Raw genomic sequence first — 12,410 nt, 5'->3', positions numbered from 1 at the left:
AGTGAAAACAAATCCCTCCTTCTAAAGTTCATTTTCCATGAGTTGGAAGGCAACAGTAACAGTGACAGAGGGGAGGGGCAGAGCTAGCACACTCATCCCCACTGCACTCCCCCATCTGTTAACTACTAATTATAAAACACCTGAAGAAGACTACTGTTGTGTTTTTAATTTCTGAAATGACATGACCTCTGTTGGAACAATTATGTATCTATGTTACACACAAATTCTCCTGTCTTAAAGAGATTGGTTATCCAATACATGGTCTTCAATAACAGCTCCTAGTGCAGTTATTAGGTGCACTTTATAAATACACTCCCCAAACCTTCAATATTACCTCTATTATATCACATTCAAACCGCTGGATGCCACAAGTTTTCAACATAAAACTGCAAGAGGCAGCATACAGCCACAAAACAAGCATGCAATGAAAGGATTGCACTGGATCAAAATAATACTTCTAGAAAGATACATGTTTCTTCCTTTAGGGAAATTGCAGAAGGAATTTGAAGAAAATCTTTGATTCCCATTTCTGCTCTCAGAAGTAAAGAGATAGCAATTGGGTCCTCTCCATGGCTCCTTAAAAGGAACAATTGTATATAGATTTTGAAGCTAAATCTGTTTTCTTTTTACAAAAAAGAATGTATATTCAGATCTGAGTTAAAGACCCAGTCAGTTATTACTACGAAAGAACCCACACCTCAGTGGTAAACAAAACTGCTATTGTGCTCGTGTCCTAACGGCGAGCTTCCTATATCCATCTGGTTGGCCAATGTAGGTAAAAAATGCTGAATTATCTTTGGTCTCATCTAGCAGGAATCTTCCTTTCGTTTTATACTGCATGTTCCTTTGCACTGCATGCAAAAGGTCTCAGGTTCAAATCCCTGGCATGTCTGGTTTAAAGGATCCCAAGCATCTGAGAGAACTCTCCTCTCTCAATGTTTATAAAACATGGGAAGCCAGAAGGAGAGGCAGCTGTCATAAGCATCATGTTGTTCATTAGTGAAATTGAGTGACATCAGCCAAAGTTTGACTATAAGGGCAATCAACTCTAGCTAATGAAATCATCAGTTGCCTTTCACCTACCTCATCACATATGACCAACCCAACACTCCCTTTCCGGAGAACTTCAGCATGAAGGCGGAATGTTTCGTAAGAAATTATCAGGATTGGGGCTGGGACTCTTAGACCTCGCTGGTTCATAAATCCAGCTATTAGGAAAAATAAAAGTGGCAAAGAAGAAAAGTTGAATGAAGTGTATTTGGAAGCCAGAGTGGAGATAGTGTAAACATTAATAATCAGCAGTTTTGCAAAACTGTGCATCCAACATTAGAAATGAATTCAAATGAATAGTGTCCTCATTGAATGCATCAAGGGTAGCTTTCCACCATCCCTCCACTATATCTCTATCCTTACTTTTTGTGCTCTCCTATATTACTGCATAGTGCTTTATATATCCAAAGCATCAAAATCCATTGTTTCTTTCATCTCAACTACCCAAAGAGACTCAACAAATCCATGGCTGAGTTGAGACACAGCGTAGGCCATTCAAGTCCAACCAACCAAAGTTTTCTTTCTAGGATCTCTTTCCACCTCTGTCTCCTCACTCAGTTCTTTGCTCTGCTAATTCTTCCCCTATTTACAACTGTAAAAACATCAATCCGTTTCCTCAACATAAATCTTTCAATTATGTCTGCTTAGAGATGTGAAGGCCCTGGAAAAACTCAGAAAAATTAGGGAAAAAAACATTTTTTCCCTAAGCCTTTTTTTTCTGAAAAATTGGAAAAAATGAAGAAAAATGGATTATGGAATGTTTTATTTTAGCATGATGAATAAAATGTTTCATTGAATCTTGGTCCCCCCATTTTTGTCAGTGCTTTTTATGGGAATGGATGCTTTATGTCTGCTTGACACTGTGGAGGACTAACAGAGACATAATTTGTTATTAATGTTGATGGTTTCTTCTGGATTTTTTTAAATTGTTTTTTGCCTGCTCCTCAAACTGGCAAAACGAGAGAGGTTCTTTGCAGTTCAGGTGTTCCTTACAGTTCAGGAGCTTGTAGATACATTTGTTACCAAAAAAAAGTAAAAATTAAAAAAAGTACAATTTGTAATAATTGTTTGAATAAAATGTACTTTTAATATACCAAATGTGATAATTTTATGCCAGACCAACTTGTACATAATTAATTTTACGTTCCTGAAGTAACAAAGTGACTTTCAACCTGTAAAAAGTGCTAATACTGCATTTTTTCAATTTTTCAAAAAATTTCAATTTTTTCTGAAAAAACAGTTTTTCACAGCTTTTTACATCTCTGCATCTGCTAAGAATGTAGATCATTGTCTTAATTCAGTTTGTGGGAATTCAGCTTATGCAGTGTCCTTGCTTCCCAATAAAACTAAAAAAAAGGCAGCACATATTGTATAGCCCTCATACCTAGCTTTTTGTCTATCTCGTCCTTGGAGCCTCCATCAATAGCCAGTGGCTGGATCCTTCCACCAAGCCATTTACCCACTTCATTGTACCAGTTTTTCACGAGACTGGAAGGCGAGACCACGATTGCCTTGTCAATTTCAGGCTTGCAATCTTGACTTTGGCGCAAGAGAGTCCACATCAGAGTGATACACTGCAAGGTCTTACCCAGACCCATCTCATCTGCCATGATGCAGCCATGACTTCCAGGGATCCGACAGCCTGTCACACACTCCCACAGAAACTTCACTCCCTGCACGAAAAGCATTTTCCAAAAATCAGAATAGACTTGCGGAAATCAAGTGATATTGTGCTATCCAGCTGACTCATGGAACTCGAGTATCTTGTTAATTACAACACCACTGAACAATCATAAACAGCCAAAATTAAATATTTAGGCAACAGAATATCACTAATGGAACTTGTAGTCCATTTAAAAGTTCATTAATGCTAAAGAAGCACCTGTGCAAATCATAACTACGTGTACAACTGGGTATTCATAACTGATCACAGCATTGCTGAGTAACCTTGCCTTCCCCACAGAAGAGAGAAACAATGCATGGGAAACTGGAGAAATGGAAAGATTTGCTCAGAAATGTATCATGGAGCAGGTTCCAACCAGAGTCAATAGCGTCATTTACTGAAGCTCAAGAAATAGTCCCTATGCAGGAATTTGTTTTTTAGCTGGCCTTTGAAGCAGCCAGAGAAGCCCTAGGCCAGCTTTGCCTGCATTAAAGGGTGATGTGAAGTATGCCAGTTACAGGAAAGATAGACAGACAGAGAATGGGGGGAGGGTTTCCTTGGCTGTTGCTGCATAGTGACTCCCAGCATCTCTCAACAGCAGCAGCAGCAAAGAAAGCCCACCCACCCACTCTCCTGCTTCACAGCAGGAAAGAAGGGGGTGGAGGCAGGACTTGCAGGTTTGGTCCTACATACAGGAGGAGCTTTGGGCACTCAGGCCACACAGCTACCCAACAATCCTCCCAATCATGGAGCTGGGAAAGGGATCATCAGGCAACTACTCACCAATCCCCATCCACCTCTGCAGCTTCAAGCTTGGGAAGGCTCTTCACACTTGCCAGAGGGAAGAGGTCCACTCTTCGTGGTGAATGAAATTATTGGAGCCGGCTGATGCAGTTTGAGGCAAGCTGATAAGTTCACAGAAATATTACAGCTGTATTGGGTTTCCCACAGCACTCACCTCTCTCTGATGGGGTCGTAAAACATGACTGAGAACAGGATCCACCACAACATGGACAGGGATTTTGTCCCTTCAGACAGGAAACAAAGGATGGATCAGAGCAAGCATGAAGGTCAAAGTACTGTTCTGAGGAATATTCCCAGGGGACACAAGGACTACTAGTGCTAATGTACCACTCTGCTTCACAAGATAGGGGCTCCTACCACACGGTGGGTCAGAACCCACCGAGCACTGGCCCAGGTGAAAGCTACAACAAAATTCAAAGATGCTTTGGCTCCATTCAGCAGAAGTCATACAATGTTAACTTATTAATGGGGCACACACAGTTCAGTAATACGAATAAGCAGCATGAACACCCTGTGGTTTCTGTTTGATAAATACTGGTAAGGAACCTACTGAACAGGGGATGCTGCTTCTGAGAGTTAGTATCTCCATGTCCTTCTGAAACAGTTTCAATAATCTTGAACCCTTTCTTATATAAAACAAAAAGCTGTGTAGGTGTGTCTCAAGTGTGTGGTCCACCCTTGAGTCTCCATGATGGGAGATGTATCAGCCTAATTGCTCCATGACAAAATACCAATTGTATGCTAGATTTCCATGTCAGTTCTGAGATCCAAAGCTCAAATCAAAAGTCTGCTCCAGAGCCATAATAGTAAATAATCAAAATATAAACAGATACAAGAATCAACCTGAAATGGCTGAACAGAACTTACTGGACAGAGGGAGAAGGGAGGTTGGATGTGAACAACTCACTTGTCTATTTTCAACTGGTCATGAGCAGTCAGAGGTGGAGGTTCATACAGCACCAGAGCTCCTTCTTCAAAAGGGTCATGGAGAGCATGCCTAAGTCCTGCACGTTTGATACCCAGTGCTCTAAAGCCCAGGGAGCCTGAAAGATCACACAGAAAAAGCAGTAAGTTGGCTGTATTCAGTAACTGTAGGACTGTCAGATACTGTATTATAATGACAACTTGCTTTGGGAAGTTAACCAAAATTGTGAAGTGCTATCTGTGAGATATAAGCTACATAGGAGGCTATGCATGAGGGCAGTGAGTAGCATGAGACAAAAAAAAATCTGTCTGCGACAGTCCCATAAAAAGGCATCAATTCTCTAGCTGGAAAAAGATAGGCGGGCAGTAGCAGTGCCAGCAACAACGCCAGGCTATAGCTAATAGCCATGCCTATTCTTTTGCACAACAGACGGCACGGATACAGTTGACTGCATAGGTCAATAGCTGTATTCCTTGCTCTCTTCTTCAGTATGTTTAGGTATGTCATGCCTACACAAGACAAGTCACACTTTGGGGCCTATCTACAAGCACATCTTCAGAATTCTCAGCCCACATTTCCCCAAAGCAATATTAACTTTTAGTGCATGTTCTCTAGGCAATATTGCTTTGGAAAAAGAGATCTCTTTAGTTATACATGCAGATTATGGCACAAAATTCCAAACCATCTACACATAAAACACAAATTGTAGTAGGAACTCCAAAATACTGAGAATCCTTTGACTGACAGATTCTCCACCTAAATCCACCTAGGAAAGATTACTGTTTCAGTGAACCATATTTTCCACATCCTTTGGAAGTTGTGACTAATAGGCAATTATTCTCTCATTAAAGAACCTCTGAACTACAAAAGATCCCTACCACCAAAGCCAACCTGAGCAAAATTTATTACCATTGCTAAAAGTCCAGATTGTACCAGTAAAAACAAATCAAGGTGACCTTAGCTACCAATACTTGAAGCTATAGCTACAGTAATTATTTGCAAGTTTTAGGTTGATGAATCAAACTATTATATATGGTCCCATATATTTGGCCGGTAGTTGCTGCTTATATCATCAGCTCAATCTATGAAGTTCCAGATACAACTAATCAGCAAACAGGGCATATCTTCATGTGTATCTCCTCCTGTTAACTGCAGGTGCATTATGCAAGCTAGTGGCACTTCATAAAATACAAGAAGTCTGACAGCCAAATGTACTACTCAAATTTGGGGTTCAGTAAGGCTATAATGACTTGTAGACCAATCCTATGCATGTATACTTGGAAGTAAGCCTCACTATTGTCAGTGCAGCTTACTCTAAAGTCACTGTGCATAGGTGGGCAGCCTAAATAATCACTATATTCATTAATGCAATATTTTTATATACAAGCATTTTTTTTAACAAAATATTATTTTGCATATTCAGGCCTAACAAATGACAAAATAAGGCTTAACACCAAGAGGAAAATCCCCTAGATTTACCTGTATAGTTTGGAATAGGAACTTTGAAAGGTTTTGACAAAATGCTGCGGATAAAAGCCTCCTGGAATTTAAAGTATAAAATATTCATTAGTTTAACATTAAAAATATCCTTCAGGCTAATCAGCAAGTAACAATAAGAGAAAAGTTGCAGAGATTGGTGGGACTTGCTTCCAAGTAAATGTATTTAGGGCTGAATGTTAATTAACAGATGTTATGTATAGCATATTTTGGGCAGTGACCCAAAGATGGGCATTTTCCACTATTGTCTCGGCACCCTGAATACCCTTCTGAATACCCTTCCCTTGGCCATATACGAAGCATCATCCACCATTTGCTTCAGATGCCTTGTAAAGATAAATCTTTTTTGCTCAGGCTTTCCCTAACCCATAAGATTGGACCCTGTTATTATTAGATCTGTTTTTTATGTTTTTCTGCTTTATGTATTTTTGCACAACACTTAGACTTTAAATATTAAGCATTTATCATCATCATCTTTATGCCTTCTATTACTGAATGATTTAAAAACTCCTATCAGCTCAACTCTTTCTTCATAATACACAGCATATAGGCACATGGGCTTGCCATATGGTATTAGATGCCTACTGAAAACTTTTTTGTTTCAGCAAGCCTACTCAGACATATAATTTACTTACCTATATTTGTTTTTAAAAGTCTTTGTTTTCATTGTGATGGTTTTATGTATATTTGTTTTTAACTGGTTTGTGGATTTAAATTGTGTTGTATCATTTTATTTGTACACCTCTTGAAGAGTTTTTTGATCAAGCTGTTTATAAGTCTTCTAAATAAAGAGCCCATGAACAGCTTGGGTTCTTTAACAGCCTCTTATGTTATATTCCAAACAGAACTTAAATGAAGTATCACTTTCTATACTATCTGAGACAGAAGCTGATCCAAAAGCAGTGTCTCTGTGACCGTGATCCAAAGACACCAGATTCCTATAACCTGCTATGAACAAGCAAAGCACTATCCTCTTTTCATACCAGACTGTGGGAAAATCAGTGAGTTTGTGATCTTCCGGCTTATAGCATTTGTGCCTTTACAAATGCTCTGTTTCAGGTTGTACAAGTTCATCTATGATGCAAACATTATCAGAGCCATAGCAGAATCTGCATTGTCTCCCACCCTTAATAATAAGTTAATTGTGTAAAAACATAAACTGAAGAAAACATAAATAAATCACTTGCATGTTTGCTGCCATCAAGGCAATGAGGTTGATTGGTTAACTGAGCCAAGGGCTTCCGGAAAGGCGACATATAACACTCCCTGTTATCGGCTTTGCTGCCATGTTTCTGCCTCTTCCGAGTCTAGAAAAGATTCGATATATCACATGAGGATTTGGAGAACCCAGAGCTATATCAACACCTTACAATCATACTGATTAAAAACATCCAGTCAGATTATTTGTGCATCCAAGCACTTTGCTAAAAAAAGAAGTGATGTGCACCATCAGTGTCACACATCTTATTAAACTACACAGAATAAAAATGAAAACATGCACCAAAGGTTAATAAGCAATATTTATTTATTTTTATTTATTTATTATTTGATTTATATCTCGCTCTTCCTCCCAGCAGGAGCTCAGGGCGGCAAACAGAAGTGCTGAAAACACTTTAAAACATCATAAAAGCGGGCCTTAAAATACATTAAAACAAAAGAACATTAAAAACATTTTTTTTAAAAAGCTTTAAAAATATCTTTTAAAAGGTTAAAACATTAAAAAAACATATTAACAAGCAATTCTAACACAGACGCAGACTGGGATAGGTCTCAACTTAAAAGGCTTGTTGAAAGAGGAAAGTCTTCAAAAGGCACCAAAAAGATAGCAGACAAGGGAATTCCACAGGGTAAGTGCCACCACACTTAAGGTCTGTTTCCCATATTGTGCAGAACAAACCTCCTGATAAGATATCTGCAGGAGGCCCTCATCTGCAGACTGTCATGATTGACTGGGTATATAAAGGGTAAGACAGTCTTTCAGGTATCCTGGTCTCAAGCTGTATAGGGCTTTGTACACCAAAACTAGAACCTTGAACTTGGCCCGGTAGCAAATGGGCAGCCAGTGCAATTCTTTCAGCAGCGGGATGACATGTTGGTGATACCCTGCCCCAGTGAGCAGTCTCACCGCTGCATTTTGCCCCAGCTGCAGCTTAAGGACCAACCTCAAGGGCAGCCCCACATAGACCGCATTACAGTAATCCAGCCTGGAGGTTACCAGTGCGTGGACAACAGTGGTCAGCTATCCCGGTCCAGAAACGGCCGCAGCTGTCTTACCAGCAGAAGCTGGTAAAAGGCACTCCTAGCCACTGAAGTCACCTGGGCATCTAGCGACAAAGATGGATCCAGGAGCACCCCCAGACTACAGACTGCTCTTTCAGAAGGAGTACAACCCCATCCAAAGCAGGCAATTGACCAGTTATCCGAACTCGGGAACCACCAACCCACAGTGCCTCCGTCTTGCTTGGATTCAGATTCAGTTTATTGGCTCTCATCCAGCCCACCACCGAGTCCAGGCAGCGGTCCAGGGCTTGCAACAGCCTCTCCTGATTCAGATATTACAGAGAAATAGAGCTGGGTATTGTCAGCATACTGCTGACACCTCGCCCCAAAGCTCCTGATGACTGCTCCCAAGGGCTTCATATAGATGTTAAACAGCATGGGGGACAAGATGGTACCCTGCGGCAACCCACAGCACAACTACCAGGGGGCTGAAAGACAATCACCCAATGCTATTTTCTGAGAGCGACCCTGGAGATAAGATTGGAAACACTGTAAAACAGTGTCTCCAATACCCATCTCACCAAGTCAGCCCAGAAGGATACCATGGTGAATGGTATCAAAAGCCGCTGAGAGATCAAGTAAGAATAACAGGGTCACACTCTCCCTGTCCTTCTCCCAATAAAGGTCATCCATCAGGGCGACCAAGGCCGATTCAGTCCCATAACCAGGCCTGAACCCAGACTCAGATGGGTCAAGATAATCTGTTTCATCCAAGAGTACTTGCAATTGCTGTGCCACAACCCTCTCAATCACCTTCCCTAAAAAGGGGGTATTTGCAACCGGTCAGTAGTTGTCACAAACCAATGGGTCCAGGGTGGGCTTTTTCAGGAGTGGTCGGATCACCGTCTCTTTCAAGGCAGCTGGAACCACTCCCTCCCGCAATGATGTGTTGCCCACACCCTGGATCCACTCAGTCATACCCCCTCGGCAAGCTTTAATAAGCCAAAAAGGGCAAGGGTTGAGAGGACACATTGCTGGCCACATCATCGCAAGCACCTTGTCCACGACATCAGGCCACATCAACTGAAACCGTTCCCAAGAAGTTGCAGCACACGTTGCACTGGACACCTCATTGGGGACTACAGTAGATGTGGATGGGGCATCAAGACTGCTACGGAGGTGAGCAACTTTACCCTCAAAGTGCCTTGCAAACTTCACAGTGGGCCTCCGAAGGGTCTAAAACTCCATTTCCTGGGGTTGATGTCAACAGACCTGACAATACAGTAAAGCTCCACCGGATGGCTACTTGAGGATGTAATGGAGGCGGAGAAGTGGGCCTTCTTCGCCGCCCTCACCGCCACACAATAGGCACAGTTATGATATTTTACTCGTGCCCGATCAGCCTCACAGCACGTCTTTCGCCACTTGCACTCTAGCCATCGTCCAGCCTGTTTCATTGCCCTTAGCTCACTGGTGTACCAAGGTGCAGGCCAAGCTCCACAATGCCGGAGAGGGCACTCGGGGACAACCGTGTCAAGAGCCCGACGCACCTCACTGTTCTACAGCATGACAAGAGCTTCAACAGGGTCATCTGTTCTATCTACTGGGAACTCCCCCAGGGCATTCAGGAATCCAGTGGATTCCATTAGGCTCCGGGGGCGGACCATCTTAATCTGTCCACCACCCCTGCAGGGAAGGATCGGAGACATAAGTCTAAACTTCACCAGGAAGTGATCTGACCATGACAATGGGGTGACATCCACCCCCCCCCATCTTCAGACCACCCCTTCCTCCATCTGGAGCAAAAACCAAGTCGAGGGTGTGCCCTGTCCTATGTGTTGGGTCAGTAACAACTTGAGACAGCCCCATGGTCGTCATGGAGGCCATGAAGTCCCGAGCTGGAACACTAGAGACAGCCTCAGCATGGACATTGAAATCACCCAGCACTATCGTTCTGGGCTCCTCCAACACTGCAGCAGAGATGACCTCTGCTAGCCAGGTCAGAGAAGCTGCTGGGCAGCAGGGTGGACGATACACCAGCAGCAACCCTAGTTTACTGTCTCCTTGGCCCAACACCAGATGCAGGCCCTCACAGCCAGCTCCAAGACAGAGTGATTTCCTGGTGACAGAGATGGAAGTTCTGTAGACCCCAGCAACTCCTCCCCCCCCCGTCCCCGTAGCCTGTGCTGGTGTTGCACTGAGTATCCAGGTGGGCAAAGTTGGGTCAGATCAATTCCTCCAAGCTCACCCACTCAGGTCTTGGTAATGCACACCAAATCGCTTTAAAATCAGGCTTGAAACATTGCTAAGACTGGGAACAGTTGGACAGAGAAGCAGAAGGGTTGTTGTTACAACTAGAGAACTTATAATGAGGTAGTGCTGGCTAACACTATCCTTCAGACTTAGCAAATCAAGTGTTAGACATGAACTGAGAAGACCTTGCCTCCAGTCATCCTTGTTCATGGGGGCCGGGGAGGGGGACAAACAAGAAATCCCTGAATACCTTGAGATAGGAGGAAGGGCTTCAAGGTCTGGTTGTAGATAGTCCTGAGGGGTAGTGGCTGGTGCCCACTGGGACTGGTAGGGCGGAAGGCAGGGAGTCGCCTTGGGCAAGTTTCTCACTCTTTACCAACCTTAGCAGTTTGTTGTAGAAATAAAATGGGATAACACCATATATGCCACAAGGAAGGGAGGGAGGAATACAAACGTGAAATAATTTGTTCCCAATAGATCCTATAACTTTTTACTATTTATCTTTTTTTCAGAAAAGAGGGAGACCAAGGTTACAATTATATGCACACTCGCTTGGACATAAGGCCCATTCAGTTGAATGAGACTTAACTTTCAAATAAACATACACAGGATATAGCTGCATCGAGCTGCATGTTTAAAGCTGTTTAAAACATGAATTTCATTAGAATATAAAGATTTTCTACATGATATAGATCAGTTAGGGGATATACTCCCAGGTGACAGTATACCAACTGCCAGATAAAATGCAGCATCTGTAACAACTGGACCTGGTGAATGCAAGATAGCAAATACCATGAGGATGTACCAGTAACTCCAATTCCCAATACACATCTCATACCATCCAGGGAGCTGGTTTATACATTTATCAACAGATAAGGGTTTTAAGTTGTATTTTTGTTTTTATGTTTTAATGATATATTGCTTTTTTAGACTGTACACCATTTAAAGGTTTTTGAAATATTAAGTGATACAGAAATGCTTTTAAATAAATATAAATAAATAAGTAATAAATGTGTAAAGCTAACAGATTTGATTCAGAATTGAAAGGAAAGGCCACAGTCTGAAGGCACACAAAGCAGTCACCATTACTGAACCTAAACAGTTCTGGGTCTGGCCAGCAAGTTTCATGATTCAAGAAGCATAGGATATATGTGCACTAAATAATAAATAAATGATTGGCAGGATGCTCACAGTTTCAGGATGCCAGTCATCCTCCTCCTCCTCAGAGCCATCACCTCTAGGCTTCCTCTTGGCCAGCTGGCTAGGAGCCAGGCTTTTCCTCTGCAAGAAGAGAAGGGAAAGTAAGAGCAATGGACCAGGGCTACCGATTAAGGACTAGGACAATGTGGAACTTGGCATTTTCAATAAACTATAGATTTTATTAATTTTGAAATATTTTCTGTACATTTAAGTTCCTATGATTCTATTTCTATATTATTATTGCACTATTAACAATGTAGTTCTTTATTTCTATATTATAATGGCAGTCGTCGTCATCATCATAATCTCTACAATGGTTATGGGGAATTCTTCCACACCTATTACTGCTTACCATTTCCCCTCAGGAGAGTTATTTTCCATCTGCGTACAAGTTCAGAGACACTCCCGGGATTTTAGATAAACCACCCCGGGAGGGTGAGGGAGAAGGAGAAGAGGATTACGGACCGCAGGAGATTATGAGGGGAAATGAAATAGATAAAAAGGGGTGGAAAGCAACAGATGATGGGGAACGGCGTAGGAGGAAGAAGTGGCTGCTGCTGAAACTGGAGAGTGATAAAGCGGGAAAGGGGTTTCCTATAGGGAGGAGCCCTCGCGATATCTTTCGGGCAGTTGAGGAAAAGAAAAGGGAGGGGCAGCTGGAGGAAAGGCTGCACGAGCTCTCTGGGGCTGCGGAGGTCGAGGGACTGCGCCAATGACCGCGCTCACAGCGAAAAACGGGGAAAGAAGCAGCGACGCCTTTCTTTCCTCTCTTTTCTATTTCCCGCGCGGATATTTCCC

General features: G+C 42.3%; 1 protein-coding gene across 1 annotated transcript in view; it reads right to left on the bottom strand.

The window, feature by feature from the left end:
* Positions 1 to 12,410, bottom strand: part of RAD54L (RAD54 like) — a 23,900-nt gene extending 11,490 nt beyond the window's left edge. The window contains exons 1-8 of the mRNA XM_061632867.1: positions 11,965 to 12,410; positions 11,604 to 11,693; positions 7,127 to 7,246; positions 5,922 to 5,982; positions 4,425 to 4,560; positions 3,672 to 3,741; positions 2,435 to 2,723; positions 1,084 to 1,208 (exon numbers count right to left, since the gene is read on the bottom strand). Of these exons, the coding sequence (XP_061488851.1) occupies positions 1,084 to 1,208; positions 2,435 to 2,723; positions 3,672 to 3,741; positions 4,425 to 4,560; positions 5,922 to 5,982; positions 7,127 to 7,246; positions 11,604 to 11,693; positions 11,965 to 11,967 (894 nt within the window). The 5' untranslated portion in view covers positions 11,968 to 12,410. The remainder of the gene's footprint in view (positions 1 to 1,083; positions 1,209 to 2,434; positions 2,724 to 3,671; positions 3,742 to 4,424; positions 4,561 to 5,921; positions 5,983 to 7,126; positions 7,247 to 11,603; positions 11,694 to 11,964) is intronic.

The sequence above is a fragment of the Rhineura floridana genome, chromosome 6 (assembly GCF_030035675.1).
Source record: "Rhineura floridana isolate rRhiFlo1 chromosome 6, rRhiFlo1.hap2, whole genome shotgun sequence".
Lineage (NCBI taxonomy): Eukaryota > Metazoa > Chordata > Lepidosauria > Squamata > Rhineuridae > Rhineura > Rhineura floridana.
This window is presented reverse-complemented; position numbering and strand designations above follow the sequence as displayed.